Source organism: Mus caroli, unplaced genomic scaffold, assembly GCF_978045245.1.
Source record: "Mus caroli unplaced genomic scaffold, Mus_caroli_1 scaffold_6, whole genome shotgun sequence".
Classification (NCBI taxonomy): domain Eukaryota; kingdom Metazoa; phylum Chordata; class Mammalia; order Rodentia; family Muridae; genus Mus; species Mus caroli.
In genome coordinates this window covers 16,777,545-16,795,558 of record NW_028227261.1, presented here as the reverse complement: position 1 = coordinate 16,795,558, position 18,014 = coordinate 16,777,545, and the positions used below count along the sequence as shown (strand labels likewise).

The window sequence follows — 18,014 nt, the reverse complement described above, 5'->3', positions numbered from 1 at the left end:
GCACCTGCCGGCCTTATGGGTGAGAAGGCTATCACTTTCCGTGCTGAGCCGTGGAAGGATACTTGGCATCTCAGTGCTCAACCCTGCCCCTGGGAGGCCAAAATGCTACTTCTGTGCCTTAACTTCCATCTGAAAGACATTGGATAGCAAAGCACTGAGTTACACAGGAAGGGGCAACATCACCACACCCTCCCTCCCAGTCCCCTTAGGTCCCAGCTGGGTAACCCATGGTTACCCAGGTTCCCAAGGTTGCTGAAGACATCAATACTGTAGCATCTGTAATGACCCTGTAACACAGGGACTGCTGTCCCTCAGTTAGCAATTGAGTGACCTGTTTGAGAGAAGAATTTAAATGCCAGGTTTGTAGCTTGCAAATGATGTCTGACCTGGAAGTCCCTCTGACTTGGGAAGTGAATCAGGTCACCTGTTCATGTGTCACTCAGAATCAGGCTCCAGGTCAGCACACTGTACTGAGGGAGGTGCTCTCGCAAGCCTGTGTTCCGGGCAACATCATTCTTGATAGTTTTTAGCCGTGTGTCTTGGGCATAGTCCTGGTCCCTGTTCTAACCCTTAGGCAGCTGGGCATTAACCTGTGCCATCCTTGCTGAAAGCGCTAAGCTGAACCTCATCTGCCCTTTCAGGTTTGCAGGGCGTAAAGAAGCTGCTTCAGGAACTCTGTAGGGCCCTAGCTCCAGGCCTTTGCCAATGCAAGTACCTCCTCCCTCCACATCCTCGCAGGCACCCTGCTGACTCACGGAGGTGTCTCCAAGCCACTTCTCTCTGCTCAGAAGTCTCCCCTGCCCTTCCCCACCCTGTGTAACAGATAAGATCGCCACCCCATGCTGCCGTTAGATACTTCCCACATCTGCTATCTTCACCATGGGCGGAGGACCACCCTTAGACACAGAGATCCTTGCTCATGCTGGCCAAAGTAATTCAATTCATGGGACCAGCCCTGAAATCCCCTGTGGGGCCTCTCCCGCAGGGGGTGATGGGAGTCATTACTCCATCCAATGGACATTTATTAAATTCGATCATGTACCAGACAGGCAGATGGCCTGGCAGGCGGGGCTGTCTCTCACAAACATTTGCACAGGATGCCATGGGGAAAGGTCCACACAGACCCTGGCTTGCTCTCTGGGGATGCACAAAGGACTCCTTGAGAGGATTATGAACACGAGTTTTCCAGGCAGAGGGACCAGCACTGTAAAGAGCTAGGAGTTTGACAGGGCAGGGTTGAATGCCTTCCTCCCCACCAGAGAGCCACACAGCATGGCTTCCATGATACAGAGAAGAATGTCTCAAACCAAAGGCATGCCTGTGTTAAAGTCATAAGAAGAGAACAGAAACTCGGCATTTGGAATTAGATGTGGAGGCCCCGCCCAGCCATTTCTGCTTTCTGGGTCTATTTCCTCCTCTGTAAAATGGGAATAACACCTTCCTGTGCTATGCTAGCCATCCCGTTCTCGTCTGTTCTCCTTTCCTATGAGCCATTCCCAAAGCAGCCCATTTTCCAGATGGGGAAGCCGGAAGCCAGCAGGCACACAGCGTGCTGAGACCACGGCGGCGTTGACCCGTCTGCAGCATCCTGTGGTGTTTTCTCTCTCTGTGTCTAAAGGACAAGTCACTCTGTCCCTTTCCCCCATCAAAGAGCTCCCTACCGTCTCCTGATGGGAGAGGGTCCTAACGTGGGTCCACTGCCGCCCTCCCCCACAGACCCGTTCTTTGGCCAGCGCTATATCCACATCCTGGGCCGGCAGAAGCTCTACCACGTGGTCAAGTACACCGGCGGTTCTGCGGAGTTGCTGTTCTTCGTGGAAGGCCTCTGTTTCCCCGATGAGAGTTTCTCAGGCCTGGTTTCTATCCACGTCAGTCTGCTGGAGTATATGGCCGAGGTGAGAGCCACAGGCCTCCCATGCGCAGTCAAGTATGTCCCTGGCTCAGACCTGGGAACTTTGGACAGGGCAAGTTGGGGTGAAAATGGGATCTAACGAAGCCTAACCATGTGACTTTACAGTTCTGTGACTTAGTTTCCCTATATGAAAAGGAAGGATGGGGACATCAATCCCCTGGGAATTTATTGGTACACGCAGAGACCCGTGGTGTATGGAGCCAGAAAGGCGGCTCGGCAGTTAAGAGCGCTTGCTGCTCTTCTGGGAGAGCAGAGTTCATCCGCCCAGCCCAGACCTGATGGGCACCTCACATCTGCATGTAACTCTAGCCTCAGGGGATCTGAAGCCCTCTTCTGGCCATCATGGGCACTTGCACACACATCTACATAAACATGCACTAACACAAACCCACACGTGCATATACTGACAATCCTGGGCACAATCCCAGAGCACAGCAAGCACTCAGTAAATGTGTCCTTCAGTCTCGCCTACTAAGAAGGAGTCAGGGAACTCGCGCATGCACCCAGTGTGACTCTGTGGTGTCCCTCTTCTCTCCCACGCCCAGGGCATCCCGTTGACCCCCATCTTCACAGACACTGTGATGTTCCGGATTGCACCCTGGATTATGACCCCCAACATCCTGCCTCCTGTGTCAGTGTTCGTGTGCTGGTAAGGGCCAGGCGTACCCCACACAGGCAGGGTGGCCAAGAGCTGGGGTCAGACTCACCTAAATCCAACTCCCGTCTCTGCCACTTAGCGGCTATGTGACCCGGTGGCCTCTCTGTGCCTCAGAGTCTCTGAAATGCACATAAATCTTACCTTGACAAAAGCTGCCTAAGTGGGTGGGGTTATGTGGCCCGAGGTCCCAGTGACCTTTACAAAGTAGCTGTGGAAACAGGCGGGCCCTCACCACACCTCAGTTGAGAGTGCTAGCAGCTCTGACCACCCAAAATGGGTGGCGCTCACCACCCCCCCCCCCATGCTTCCTCCTGGCCTCTTTCCTGATGCCACACCCCCTCCCCCAGCATGAAGGACAATTACCTGTTCCTGAAAGAGGTGAAGAACTTGGTGGAGAAAACCAACTGCGAACTGAAAGTTTGTTTCCAGTACATGAACCGCGGTGACCGCTGGATCCAGGTGAGGGGCTCAGGGCTCCGGGCCAGAAGGGGCTTGCTGTGAACCCCCTGGTACCTAGCTGCTGCCCACACCTGTGGATCCCTTTGTTTGCTCAAGAGCACAGAGATCCGAGAGAGCAAGTGTGGCTTTCAGCAGCAGGCTACACTGAAACCATCTCTATGCATCCACGGGGAGTCACCTGTGACGGGGAGTATTCTGTGGCGGTTACAAAGAAAAAGCCCAGTCTGTGACAAAGACACAGAATATGCTTGAGTCAGTCCTTTGAAGGAACTATATTTAGGATATGGCTATTTATGTTTTTAAAATGAAGCAGGCGGTGGTAGCTTATACTACCCAGTACTTGGGAGGCAGAGGTTGGTGAATCTCTAAGTTGAAGGCCAGCCTGGTCTACTGAGTGAGTTCCAGGACAGTCAGGGCTACACAGAGAGACCCTGTATCGGAAAATAGAACAACAGTAACAACAACAACAACAACAACAATAATAATAAGGTCGTTGTCTCCAAGAGATAATTGTGTGATCTTGCGGCAGGCAGAGGCCGTCTGTTGAGATGCTCTGACGTCAGTTGCTCACCGGGAGGCAAGCTGGGCACCCGAGGCAGGCTGGGGATGAGACACATCCTTCCTGCGCCAGGCTCACCTGTGTTACTTCTGTGTTAAATCTTACATTGATTACTGGGGGGTGGTCCATGCACCAGAAGCCACACATGGAGGAGGTCAGAGGACAGCTTGGAGCGGTTGGTTCTCTCCTTCTGTATGTACGAGTCCAGGGAACCAAACTCAGGTCCCCAGCCTTGGCAGGAAGCTCCTTTGCCTGCCATCTCCCTCTGTTTGCTTTGAGCTTTGAGCCAGACTCTCACGTTGTATAGCTCAGGCTGGCCTTATACTCCTAAGCTTCTGGCCTCTCAGTGATGAGATTACAGGTGTACACTGTCATGCCTAGTTTATTTGTGCTTTTTATTTTGGTTTTTTTTTGGTTCTGTCATAAGGTCTTCCACACCCCCAGGCTGGCCTTGAACTCACTGTGTAAGAGGGAATGGCCTTAAACTTTTGGTCCTCCTGTGCTCATTCCCCCAAGTGCCAAGGATTCCACAGGCATGTGCCACCATGCTCCGTGTATGCAGTATTGGGACTTGAACCCAGGACTTCATGTTTGTGTTAGCCAACTCTACCACCTGGGTTACATCCCCAGTTCCTTGTTTTGTTTTGGGCTGTGGGTTTTTTTGTTTGTTTGTTTGTTTGTTTGTTTGTTTTTTAACCAGGGTCTCAATATGTAGCCAAGGCTGGCCTCTAACCTCCTGCTTCTACTTCCTGAGATCTGAGATTAAATCCCTATCTATCATGTCCCAGACACCCCTGGGTGCTGCCACAGCTGACAGCTCTCCCTATTCTCCCCCATAGGATGAAATTGAGTTTGGCTACATTGAGGCACCCCACAAAGGCTTCCCAGTAGTGCTGGACTCCCCTCGAGATGGAAACCTGAAGGACTTCCCCATTAAGCAACTCCTGGTAAGATGCTGAGGCCACCTGGGGGAAGACACTGGGGACTCTTAGAGGGCAGCATAGTCACGAGATGGGGAGCATCCCAAGATAACTAGTCTCCCACTCAGGGCCTCTGTTTTCTCATCTGCAAGATGGGTCCAGTGGGCCCTGAGGTCGGATGTATTTTCTAAACTGGGAGAGTTACCTTGTGGGAAATAAGAACTGTGGGAGGCAGAGCAAAGCCCAGGTCCAGAGGTCTTGACTCCTGCTGCTGCCCCAACCCTCCAACTTGTAGCTAAGTAAGTTTCAAAGAGGCAAGACAGAAGTCTGCCGAAGTCAGTGTTTATTGGGACTTTGTGATGTGAATCTCTGTGTTGTGGGGTTTATTAAGGCAGCTCGACTCCTCACCGTCCTGGGAGGCCATTATCACTTCCACATTGTGGCCTCAAGCCACGTGGAAGAGTGAAATAAGTCTCTCTACATCCCCACCCTTCACTCTGAGCTGGAAACCCGTGTGGAGCATGTTATAGAGACAGCTACAGATCTGGCTTTCCCACGGTCACATGAGGGACAAACTCTACTATAGCTGCTAGGCCATTCAGAGGTGAGAGATGTGGAGGAAGCAGTGTGTGAGCCCTGCTCTGGGATGACTGAGGGACATGTATTGAACAGCACCCCCATATCAGAAAGGGGACCTCAGGCAGACTTCATAGCCTCAGAATATGCATCTGTAAAACAGGAAAATGTCACCCCAGATCATTACTCCATCAAAGGCATGCCAGAGCCATCAAATCTGGGCCTGATCAGTGGCTATCATGGTCTGGTTTCACCGCCCCAGCCTGGAAGCTGTCCTCCACGGCCCTCCATGTGGGGCTGTCCATTTTCCCTGATATGGAGGAGAGGGCCATCAAATCAACCACCCGAGGGCTACCCCAGGCAGCAGGAATGGCAATCGAACTCACAGCCTTGTCCATTCTCTTCCCCGGGCCTTCACGTCCTCCAGGTTGGCCCGGTGTCCCAGGCCCAGCCTGCATTGTTCCCAGAGGCCAGGCCAGACCCGGCTTTATGGTGCGTGCCTGCTGGCCTGTGTGATGCTGTAAAGCCCCAGCTGCCACCTGTGGCCAGCTCACACATGGCCAAAGAGGGGCCCCAGACAAGAACGTGCTAAGCTGCTACCATGTACCTCCCCAGGCGTGCCTGTCCCTTGAGCCTCTTAGCTAAGGCGGCATAGGCCACATCTGTCTGCCACACGAAGTTCTCTTGTGGGTTGGCTTGGGTTTTTTAGGTCAGGCAAGTTAGTTACTCCCTGCTCTAGTTAAAAAAACAAACAAACAAACAACATCCCTACATTTTTGTCAAAAAAGAATATGTGTGTGTGTATATACATATACATGTATATATGTATGCATACACACACACACACACATACACACACACAACACACACACACAGAGACATACACAACACACACACAGACTCACACACACACACACTCCTCTCTCACAGAACTGGAACTGAGGTTTAGAGAAATTCTGAGATGGCCCAGTAAGATCAACAGAACCTATGAGGCCAGATCTTGACATCAAAGAGGATGGCTGTACCTATGGACCCGTGCCCAGGCAGAGACGGGGTGCACATATGTCACCCCCACACTTATTCTGTCAGCACTCTCACAGACTCCCTGACAGCAATGAGCAGCCTCGGGTCACAGCCATCCTTGAGGCTGAGACTCCAGGGTGCCAGACTGCAGGTGACATCGGGCTTGTCCCCTGCGAATGACTGCTGAGGAAGAGGGCTCCTGGCTGTTGGGGACTAAAGGCAGATGTGTGCCCTCTCTCTCTCCCCCCAGGGCCCAGATTTCGGCTATGTGACCCGGGAGCCCCTCTTTGAGACTGTCACCAGCCTCGACTCCTTCGGGAATCTGGAGGTCAGCCCTCCAGTGACCGTGAATGGCAAGGCGTACCCGCTTGGCCGGATCCTCATCGGAAGCAGTTTCCCCCTGTAAGATAGCCCGGGGTGTGTCTGGGGGTGGGGCGGGGCATGGGGCAGGCATAGGAGCATGACTGTCTGGGGGTTGGGGGGTACCTGGAGTGAATCTAAGGGAGAAATAGCTCCATCTGCAATGGCCTGTAAATCTATAGACAACCATGGAAAGAAAGCCAAGTTAGCTTTTACATCTCGGTATAAAGTAAAATTTGTATACCCAGTCTGTATGACCCAGTAATCCTCTTCCGCAAATGGGAGGGTGTGTGGTGAGATGTAAGCCGCGTGGGGAAGGGGTATGAGACGGTAGCGAAGGTTCGCTGGCAGAGGAGAAAGGGCAGGGGCGCCTGTACATGAAAAAGAAGAGACAAGGCATGGCCCTGGCTCACAGGCGTGTGTCCCTGGCTAACTTTGGCTGCCCACAATAACTGTACTCTCAGCCCAGCCAATGAAAAGGCAGAGTCTACTTTAATCCAAACATTGCTGGGAGAGAGCGAGCAGCCTGGCTCCCCACTGCACAAGAGTTGCCTGGAACCTGAGGTCACCCAAGATTTGAGTATCAAGTCCCTCTGACCCACATGGAATGTTCTTTTATTTGCGGTACCTGGGTAATGACCATTAGCCCACCCTCCCCCAACTCCATGGTCACATGCACTCAGCTGCTACTTCCTGTGCCTCAGTGGAGTGCCAAGTGAGCGCTTGTCCCGCCTCCAAGATAATGGAAGTCTCAGATACTCAGTCCCATGTTAAGCATGGAAGCTGGCTATAGCGGCTTGCTGTCAAATTCCTGGGTCAAAGGCTGACTGAGCTCTAAGCCTTCCACATTGGCCGTACTGTCTTCTAGCCCTGGGCTCTCACATCTTCTGCTTGCCCCAGGGTCTCACGTCTGCAGCTCGGGCTCCTACTATGCCCTTGCTGGCACAGCCAGATCTGGCCTGGGTTCCAGATGCTGAATGTCTCATCCTGGGGGGTGCTCTGGCACAGAGGCATAAGAATAATCTGCTAAAAGACTCTTCTCCAACTCTACCCTAGGTCTGGAGGCAGGAGGATGACCAAGGTGGTACGCGACTTCCTGCAGGCCCAGCAGGTGCAGGCGCCCGTGGAACTCTACTCCGACTGGCTGACTGTAGGCCACGTTGATGAGTTTATGACTTTCATCCCCATCCCAGGCAAAAAGGTGAGCTGATGGCCCTCGACTAGAGTGAACTGCGTAGCCAAGAATCCGTGCCCTGCCCAGACTTGGCCGCAGAGGGTGGGGTCTAGAGCGAGGAGAGAGCAGCTGAATGGAGAGAGTAGTTGAATGGAGCGAGTAGCTGAATGGAGGGAGTAGCTGAATGGAGGGAGTAGCTGAAGTTGGTTTCGTATGTTGTGCCTATGGCAGGCAATTTTAAACCCACAAATTCAAGAGATCAATAATTCCATGTGTAAGCAGTATGAAAAATATGTTATTTTGTGTTGCACGTACACATTCCTGTAGGTGTGTGTGTCTCTCTCACTAATCCTGGAGCTCAGCAGTTGACTAGGCTGCCAGCTGGCCAATAACTCCAGGGAGCCACTTCTTCTGCTCCCGCTCCCCCTCCCCCAACCTTAGTCACTCTTCTACTGTGGTGAAGAGACACCAGGACCAAGGCCAATCTTTATGAAATAAGGAAACATCTACTTGCGGCTGGCTTAGTGGTTCATAGGTTTAGTTCGTTATCATCATGGTGGGGAGCATGGCAGCACACAGGGTACTGGAGGGATATCTAAGAGCAACATCCTGGTGTGCAACCAGAGGCAGGGGATGGGGGGGGGGGGAGAGAGCGCGCGCAGAGAGCGCAAGAGAGCACAAGAGAGCCTATGCAAAGGCCTGGTCCTGGGGAGGGCTTTTGAAATGTCAAAGCACACCCTCCCCCACCCTAGTGACACACTTCCTTCAACCAGGCCACACCCCTTTGTCCTTCTAATCCTATCAAAGAGTTCCTCTCCCTGGCATTCAAATCTAGGAGCCTGTGGGGGACGTTCTTATTCAAACCTCTGCAGTTTCCATTCCTGATGAGATTACACTATAGTACCTGGCTTTTTTTCCCCCCAGAGTGAGTGCTGGGGACCCAGATAAATTCAGGCCCTCACACTTGTGCAGTAAGCACATTGCCAGCCATGCCAGCCCCCATGTAAAAATTATTAGTTTCTATTCTTTTTTCCTTTTTTAATTTATTTATTTCATATATATGATGAGTACACTGTAGCTGTCTTCAGACACACCAGAAAAGGGCGTCAGATTCCATTATAGATGGTTGTGAAATACCAGGTGGTTGCTGGGAATTGAACTCAGGACCTCTGGAAGAGCAGTCTAGGCTGGCTCTTAACCTCTGAGCCATCTCTCCAGCGTACACACATACACACACACACACACACACACACACACTTATTTTTTCAAGCCAGGTCTTCTTCTTCGACTCTTACAGCCCACCTCAGTTTGGACTGGCTATTCATATGCTCAGCAGTCACACCCAGATAATGGCTGATCAGTTACAACGGTCCAGGAAAAGGCTGAAGGCTCCGGGGCAGAATGTCCTTTTTGGAATGAAAGGACTGGGCGCCTCTGTGTATCTCAGAAACTCTGCAAACTGCCCATCCCTTTGGAGAACCCCTTCCCTGCCACCATCCCAGGCCACTTTGGGGCCTGTACTTTGGATCTGATGATGTTGCCCAGGCTACAAGAAGAGACACAGTCAGTCAGTCCTAAGACAGACAGACTTCCTAGGAAGCCAGTGACTCTCAGCATGAAAGGCACCAAGTACTGGACAGCCACGACTCAGGTCCCTCTGGCATTCTGGCTACCTCCCCATCCCCCAGCGCCTCCCCTGACAATGTGCCACCCATGGTGGCATCTCTTGCAGGAATTTCGGCTGCTCATGGCCAGCACCTCCGCCTGCTACCAGCTCTTCCGAGAAAAGCAGAAGGCAGGCCACGGGGAGGCTGTTATGTTCAAGGGTGAGTGAGCAGAAGCCCTTGGCAGGAAGCCCCACAGAGCTCAAGAGGGCCTTGTCCCAGAGCACCCAGCTGCACCACCAAACCCAAACCAAAGGTCACGCCTGCCTGGCGATGCAGAGTTGATAGAGCACTTGCCTAGCATGCACCAAATCCTGGGTTCGATCCCCAGCACTGCAGAACCCAAGTGTGATGGTGCCTGCCTGCGGTCCTAGCACTCACAGATGGAGGCAGAAGGGTCCTAACTCCAGGGTCATGTGACCCTGTCTCAAAATAGAGAAGGGCAAAGTGTATCTTCAGAACTGATATCTGAAAGAGCACCAGACCTAGAGAGGGACCGAAGGACCCACATGACTGCCACATGATCTGAGCCCAGAAGCTTGGGTTTTCAAGACAGTGGGATGGAAGCCAGGACCTTCTGAGATGGCCATGCACTCTTCTACTAAGCCACATCTCCTTCTGCCATACCCCATCCACCCCCGAACAGTAAAGGGGGGAGAGAAACAGCGTCGATGCTGGAGGCCCAGGAAGGGAAGTGGTTTCAGCTGACATCCCGCCTACCCTGCCCGGTCTGGAGTGAGGCTCTGTCTCCCTCCTAAGTGGGGCAGACCCAGGGATGAGCTCTGCACCTGAATTAATCATGAGAAAGAGACTCTGCTGAGGGACACCCTGCCAGGTGGCATGGTGAGAGATGCCACAGCAGATCTGCACTCTTGCTGTGGTAAAATAGACACAATGTATCGGTCATTGTGTCTTACCATCCAATAGATTACATTGTTGTTAATAATCGCTACCTTCTCTGTCCAATCCGTCATTTTTTCTTCTTAAATTTCTTCCTGCCACATGGTAGTTTAGTATCCTGACACTCATAGTCACTGGGTAATGCTTATGCTATTGTCCTGTGTCCAAGGAGTGGGAATGGAGTGCTGCCGGTGTCCAGGACAGATCCATGTAAGACTGCCATCCTAGCCGGGCAGTGGTGGTGCACGCCTTTAATCACAGCACTCGGGAGGCAGAGGCAGGTGGATCTCTGAGTTCGAGGCCAGCCTGGTCTACAGAGTGAGCTCCAGGACAGCCAGGACTGTTATAAAAACTAAAACGACATAGATAGATGGATGGATGGATAGATGGATGGACAGACAGATAGATAACACTGCTATCCTGTTCTAGCCTCCTGGTGGCAAGTTTTTTTTTTCTGCATTGGCAGGTGTAAGGCTTGGCTTTCTAGAAGTTTCCTTTCTATCATAAGCTTGCCTCAAATGCTGCCCCCACACACCATGGTTAGAAGTATTCATGCCATAGAGTCACAGGGAGGACTGTGGCGTGGTGGCAGCACAGGGGCAGGGTCCCACAGCCCTGGCCTCTTTGGTGCTATGACGCTACAAGTCTGGGCCATGCAGAGAGCTGACAGGCTATTCCTAGGTCAAGCAAAAATAAAATATAACACTCTTAGCACTCGGGAGGCAGAGGCTGAAGGTTGTAGGTTCAAAACCAATCCATACTACAGAGAGACTCTATCAGAAAAAAAAAAAAAAAAAACTAAAGGGAAAAAAAATATTGATCAAATATACAAGGCTCACAGCCTTGTGGTCGGGCTGCCTGTGTGGCCACTTGCTGTGGGAAACTCAGCTTCTTCACCTTTAACAGTAGCAGCTACCTCACAGGAACACGGGGAAGACTGTCTGGGGAGCACGGCTACATTAATCCACATTAAGCATTTAAAAAATTGCTTAAGCCGGGCGTGGTGGCGCACGCCTTTAATCCCAGCACTCGGGAGGCAGAGGCAGGTGGATTTCTGAGTTCGAGGCCAGCCTGGTCTACAAAGTGAGTTCCAGGACAGCCAGGGCTATACAGAGAAACCCTGTCTCGAAAAACCAAAAAAAAAAAAAAAAAAAAAAGATTGCTTATCTAGTGTATACAAGGTCCTGGCTTCCAACCAAAGAACAGACTGCAGGCACTTGGATGTCTCTAATCTGACTTAAAGCCTCCAGGCTGTGGAGCTGGAGTCAGAGGCAGGCTCTCTCCAGGGTCGGCACTGAGTACCACAGGAGGGGTGTTTGAACCCTGCTCAGCTGCTAACGTTCAAAGGGGGCACCCAGGTGTCTTCTCCTCCTGCCAGAGAACACAAGGTGCCTACACCACCCTTCCCGGCTTAGGAGACATGGTTGATCTGGAGAGGGGTAGAAAGAAATCACCCCTCTCCCCCTCTCCTCCCCCCACCTCACTCCCACCCCATTCCCCACCACCACCTCCACTGCCAGCAAGTAGCTCAGATGGGACACCCAGGCAGGCACCTGAGATTTACTGTCACCCTCTGACCCCCACAGGCCTGGGAGGCATGAGCAGCAAGCGCATCACCATCAACAAGATCCTGTCCAATGAGAGCCTCACTCAGGAGAACCAGTACTTCCAGGTACCTGGGCGGGAGGGCAGGAAGGGATGGCAGACTGTGTGAGGTATTGGCAGAGGCTGGCTCTATGGGAAAGGTCAGGGGCTCGAGGCTTCTGGCCCAGAGAGGTCAGCAAGCACCTGCTGGATCTGCTTGCTGTGTTTCTGCGCAGCGGTGGGCTCAAGGAGCCTCGAGCCCAGGGGGAGATGGGAAAGCAGTTGTAGTTGTAGGCCCAGAGTTCTATCAGACAAGTGCTCGGAGCAGGACACCAAAGCATCAGACTTGCTGCCTGGATAGCGGTGGCCTGAACCCATCCCTCACTCTGAAGCTTCTCGGCAGCTCACACAACCCTGAGGGGCTACATGTGAGTGTGACATTCTGCTCGAGTCTTAAATGGTTTTTTTTTTTTTTTTTTTTTTTTTTTTTTTTTTTTGGTTTTTCGAGACAGGGTTTCTCTGATAGCCCTGGCTGTCCTGGAACTCACTTTGTAGACCAGGCTGGCCTCGAACTCAGAAATCCACCTGCCTCTGCCTCCTGAGTGCTGGGATCAAAGGCGTGCGCCACCACGCCCGGCTTCGAGTCTTAAATGTTGCACCAGGCATTAAACCCAGCGCCCAGGAGAAGTAGCTCCATTGGGAGAGCTCTTGCCTTGACAGAAAGAAAACCTTGGATTGCGTTTTGACGATGATCTAGGTTAAGCCAGGGGCAGGTGGATCTGTGAGTTTAAGGCCAGCCTGGTCTTCAGTTCCAGGGCGGTCAGAGCAACATACAGAGAAACCCTGTCTCAAACAAACAAAAAGGAAGGAAGGAAGGAAGGAAGGAAGGAAGGAAGGAAGGAAGGAAGAAAGAAAGAAAGAAAGAAAGAAAGAAAGAAAGAAAGAAAGAAAGAAAGAAAGAAAGAAAGAAAGAAAGGAGAGAGAGAGAAGAGAGGGAGAGAGAGAGAGAGAGAAAGCAGAGCCAGTGCAAAGTAAATGCCCACTTGGCTCCTAAGCATGCAAGATTTCTAAGTCAGTTTGAAGAGTCAAGAGGCAGAAAACAGGCCGGAGGCTGGCCTCAGCAGACTGGACTGTTTACTTAAAACAGGGAGGGGCAGACACAGCAAGAAAGGGGTGTATGTGGAAGGGGGAGGGGGTTCTTGGGGTTTATATAGAAGAGGGGAGGGAGAAGTTAGGTGCAACTTAACTTGGGTTGCGTGCAAACCCCAAGTTTCTCTCTCCCGGAGTTGTTTGCCTAGAATCTGTCCTGACCTTGCTGTCAGGTTGTGGGTCACAGTGGGCCACTGAGTCAGGCAGCAGAAGTGAGGGAAGTGGACAGGAGTCTCAACACAGGGCCTTGGTCAGGGCTGGGCAGAATTTGTTCAAAGTCCTATGGTTGTGTGGACTTCAGGCACAGGCTGATCAGGGCTCCAGCTGTGCTAGCTCTGTTGGTCGGTATGTACAGGTACCCTCATGACTGCGGAGGTTCAAAGCCTCACATAAATACCCGCACAGCACCCTGGAATACGGAGCTCTTCTATGGCCTGCGGTATTTGAACAGGACCCTGCATCTCACTCTGTCTTGGGAGGGTCAACCTGAACTGATGACCATGGTCAGGGAGTTTCCCAGTACCAGTTTGCTCAGTCATGAGTCACTATAAACCGCATCCCCCTCTGTCCCCCATCCCCCATCCCACCCTAGGCTTAATCACTGAGGTAGGAGGAAATAGTAAGGGACGACTAGTTAGCTCTCACCTGAAGGTCAGAGAAGTTGGTACAACCCAGACGCTCTCTGAAGCAGGACCTGCCGAAGCTGAGCCAACACCTCACTGGGGCTGACCTCCGACTATCCCCCATGATCCCTGCAAGAAACAAAGACACACACACACACACACACACACACACTGTAGTAAGTAAGAGCTCTGGAGAAGCCTAGTATCAAAATCTTACAGCTTTGCAAAGCCCAAATGGCAGGTGCGGTGATTGACAGCGGAGGAGAGTTTAGGCACTAAGGCCCCACCCCTCCCTGCTGTCCTCCTTAGCTGAGTGAGCAGGAGAGCAAAATCCTCCAGGGTCACCTGGGTCACTGCCTCTTAAAGTTTGTCTGGTTTTCAGTGAAGACTGTGCTGAGTTGAGGCTCTGGCTTATGGCCTGTTTCCCATTGTCAGGACCATGGCTGTCCCATCTGTGGGTCGTAGGCAAGCTCACCTGCTGCAGTTTTCTACTGCAAAGTTTTAAGTTGGAAGGGGTGGCTAGGCTAACAGATCTTGGGGTGTAGCTAGACTAGCAAGCACTAGCAGGAGTCTAGAGTTTTCTCTTCATTTGTAGCTGTGCCTTAAGTCACTTTTTGAAAATGGTCCATTAAGCCAGGCATAGTGACGTTTGCCTTTAGGCCTAGTACCTTTGGATCTCTGTGAGTTCAAGGCCAGCTTGGTCTATAGAGAGAGTTTTAGGATAGCCAGGGCTACAAAGAGAGACTGTCTCAAAAACAAAAGAAATGGATTGTTTGTTTGTTTGTTTTTTCTTATCCCTGGGGGGAGATGCTGGAGAGGTGACAGGGATACCAACTAAGCAGGTGTGTGTCCCCCCGGACCTCAACGCTTCCTCTTTCCCCCTCCCCCAGCGCTGTCTGGACTGGAACCGCGACATCCTTAAGAGGGAGCTAGCGCTGACTGAGAAGGACATTATTGACCTGCCGGCTCTCTTCAAGATGGATGAAAATCACCAGGCCAGGGCTTTCTTCCCTAACATGGTGAGATACTCCAGCCCCAACCCCTCATGCCACCCCAAGCAGGGTGCAAGCAGCCCCAGAAGGGCCCAGCTGAGTTGCTGGGTAACCTCACCTCTGACCCTTGCCCTCTCTGAGCCTCTCCATTCCCTGCTAGGGGTGACATGCTTAGCCTTGCTTTCTTACTAGGTGTCTGTCCCCTGGCCCATTACTCTAGACAGGAGAGTGCTTGGCAAAAACTATCACAGCTCAGAATCTGTGCCTGGGTTTCCCTACCTCTAGAGGAGGATCCCTGATAACATGCCCTACATAGATAGGACTTGACGCCCTCAGGCAAACAGTGGCTGCTCCCTAAACACTCGCTCCCCTCCCAGGTGAACATGATCGTGCTAGACAAGGACCTGGGCATCCCCAAGCCTTTCGGGCCCCAGGTGGAGGAGGAGTGCTGCCTGGAGACGCACGTTCGAGGCCTGCTGGAGCCCCTGGGCCTTGCCTGCACTTTCATCGACGACATCTCCGCATACCACAAGTTCCTGGGAGAGGTTCACTGTGGCACCAATGTCCGCAGGAAGCCCTTCGCCTTCAAGTGGTGGCACATGGTGCCCTGACTGCCTTTTCCTTTTCCTCCTCCGCTGCGGTCTCTGGGTCCTTCCTGTGCCCCCCAAGTCCTTCCCCTACAAGAAGCAGGTGGGATTGGGGGATATATGTGCCTTGCTGTCCCCTGGAGAAGGACCTCAGTGTCCATTGAAGCCCCACCCCCACCCCAGTAAGCCCAGCCATCCCACACCTGAAACTAGCGGGACATGTGGTTAGTGTGCAGAGCCCTGGCCGGGGAAAGGGGACATCAACAAATCATGTAGTCAGATTGTCCCCAGGAATTCTCAGCCTCTACTCCAGGTCAGAATGAGGGAAGGGAGAAGGGAGGATCTGAGGTCATTGGCTCTCCCAGCATCCATCTGACATTCAAGGTAGACCAGGAGAGGGTCCTGGCGTAGCTTGGATGGTACACTCACTTCAAGTTCACCTCCCTCGGGGTCTCCTGGTGGCTCCCTGCACCTGTTCATTCCTTACAGATTCTGGTACACATTGCATCCCCACTCCCTGAGGGTCCAATCATTCAGCACAGAATCTTCCAGAAATAGGTCTTAGCAGAGGAGCATTCTTCACTTTCTGTGGATGTGGGCTGCCCAAATTTAGGAGAAAGGGGAAGTTTCAGACTAGCATCCACGGTCTAAAGTTTGGTATATGAAGATGCTCCTGCCTGTCAATGCTATTTCTGTTCTCTTGCCTGGTCCTCAATTCTCTGGCCAGTCCTTGGGCCTCTCTTCCCATTGCTCTTCCTATTTTGGACATTGGCCCTCCAGCAGCTACACAGCCAGATCCAGGCCTCCCGAGCGCCTGAAAAGCAGCCTATCTCTCCTCATGGATGCTGGCCCCAGTGTCCAAGGAAGCTGGCCACGTTCCAGCCTCAGTGCTCCCTTCCCAGCTAGCTGCTGCTCCAGAGGAGGAATTTCCCAGCATGCTTTCCAAAGGCCACCCATCCAGATACAGGCAAATTTACCCCTCGGCTTCCATTAGAAAGGCCCCCAGGAGCTGCAGAGATGGCTCAGCAATAAAAAATGCTTCCTGCTCTTGGAGAGGACCCAAGTGCAGTTCCCAACACCTGCAACTGTCTATAATCCCAGATCCAGAGGCTCCAGTACCCTGTTCTGGCCCCTGAGGGCACTGCATACATGTGTACAAACCCATACACATAAATACATTTGTTAGGGTCTGAAGAGATGGCCCAATGGTGCGCTATCTGCTCTTGCAGAGTACCAGGGTTCAGTTCTCAGCACCCAGGTGGTGGCTCACAACTACCTATAACTCTAGTTCCAGGGGGTCCAATGCTCTTGTCTGACCTCCACGGGCTTTTGCACATACATGGTTCACATACACACACTCAAGCAAATTTAAAAGTAAAGTAAAGTAAAATAAATGATATTTTTTTTTAAATTTTAAATAAAGAAGGTCCTTTAAGGCCAAGAAGATAGGAAATATTAATTCTACTTTGAAGGGTTAAACAGCCCCATTTTATAACCAAAGAAAGGGTTACAGACCTACATTCTTTTTTTTTAATTAAAGATTTATTTATTTTATGTATATGAGTACACTGCAGCTGTCTTCAGACACACCAGAAGAGGGCATCAGATCCCATTACAGATGGTTGTGAGCCACCATGTGGTTGCTGGGAATTGAACTCAGGACCTCTGGGAGAGCAGTCAGTGCTCTTAACCACTGAGCCATCTCTCCAGCCCCGGACCTACATTCTTAGGGGAACAAGATTTTTACTTTGGATTATTTCCTCAGCTATGCAATCAACGGGTTGTATGCTTCTGAGCAGTGGGCACAGACTTAGACTCTGATAACATAAGCTAACTGTAGACTCGCTTGTCCCCTGCAGACAAAGCGCACATCTATGTGGTCGCACTTGCCCTTGCAGTGGTAGGCTCTTTAGGAACACTACCCAGTATATCCAATAAGCATACGGCACAACAGTCACAGCCTTCAAGAGTTAGGGCTGTGTCTTCTTCTCCATCCAGTTGGGCCAACAGCCATGCCAGGTCAGGCCTCAGAGCCTCCAAAGCTGTCATCCTCTGTCCCTGGAGACAGTGGTCCCTGTCCTTGAGGGCAAAGCCCCAAATCCTGTCTCCTGCTCCAGAGTAGAAAACACAGCTCTGAGGGAGCTGATCTGGAGAGGTGGGGGGCTTGTGGTGTGCGGTGTTCGGTTAAAGTGGCTTTACTGCTTTTATTTTTATCTGCGGTGGGAGGAAGTGAGTACCTCCCATATGGAGGCCGCGTGGCTTTGTAGAGTGTGCTACAATTCTCCCTGGTGGCGTTGGTTGTCTCAGAAATTTCTGGAACTCCAGGACTCAGACACTGCCTGCCCCATCTCACTTACTCACCCAGTGTGACCCCCCAAGTGTGGATGCCCCCTTGCCTCCCCTGAGTGGACTCCTTGCTCTTCCCCACCCCCACTGTGTTTTGTTTTGTTTTTTTAACTTAGGCCCAGATGCTTCTGGGCTACACCAGTTCCTGTTTCGATGTTAGTTTTGAAATGCTCTGTGAAGGGCGGAGGGACAGCAGGAAGATGGCGGGAGCCAGGCAGTATCAACTTCCTGGAGAAGAAGCCAAGATGGAGACTGAGAAGTGTTTGGGGGAAGAGCCAAAATAAAGAGCAATAAAATAAGCCGTCTACGGGAAGCTATGCGGCTCTGGGTGACATTCTTTGCGGCTTCTGAGACATAGTCACAAGTCAATCAGATCACATGCGGGGCCCTTGTGGTCATGAAGCAACTATTGTTCTGAACATAAGGTCTTGATCCTTATCAAACTCATCTCAAGGACCCAGCACCACCCCATCTCCCCCCCCCCCCACATACACACACACTCAGGACTGTGTGTCACACAGCCTCTAC

At 51.8% G+C, this 18,014-nt stretch overlaps 1 protein-coding gene across 1 annotated transcript in view; it reads left to right on the top strand.

Annotated features, from left to right (window-relative positions):
• Padi2 (peptidyl arginine deiminase 2) overlaps positions 1–17,799 on the top strand; it is a 41,511-nt gene extending 23,712 nt beyond the window's left edge. Inside the window, exons 7-16 of the mRNA XM_085838754.1 lie at positions 1,717–1,895; positions 2,458–2,561; positions 2,918–3,029; positions 4,428–4,535; positions 6,358–6,509; positions 7,524–7,668; positions 9,374–9,467; positions 11,792–11,877; positions 14,452–14,580; positions 14,931–17,799. Of these exons, the coding sequence (XP_085694880.1) occupies positions 1,717–1,895; positions 2,458–2,561; positions 2,918–3,029; positions 4,428–4,535; positions 6,358–6,509; positions 7,524–7,668; positions 9,374–9,467; positions 11,792–11,877; positions 14,452–14,580; positions 14,931–15,164 (1,343 nt within the window). The 3' untranslated portion in view covers positions 15,165–17,799. The remainder of the gene's footprint in view (positions 1–1,716; positions 1,896–2,457; positions 2,562–2,917; positions 3,030–4,427; positions 4,536–6,357; positions 6,510–7,523; positions 7,669–9,373; positions 9,468–11,791; positions 11,878–14,451; positions 14,581–14,930) is intronic.
• The last annotated feature ends 215 nt before the right edge of the window (positions 17,800–18,014 follow it).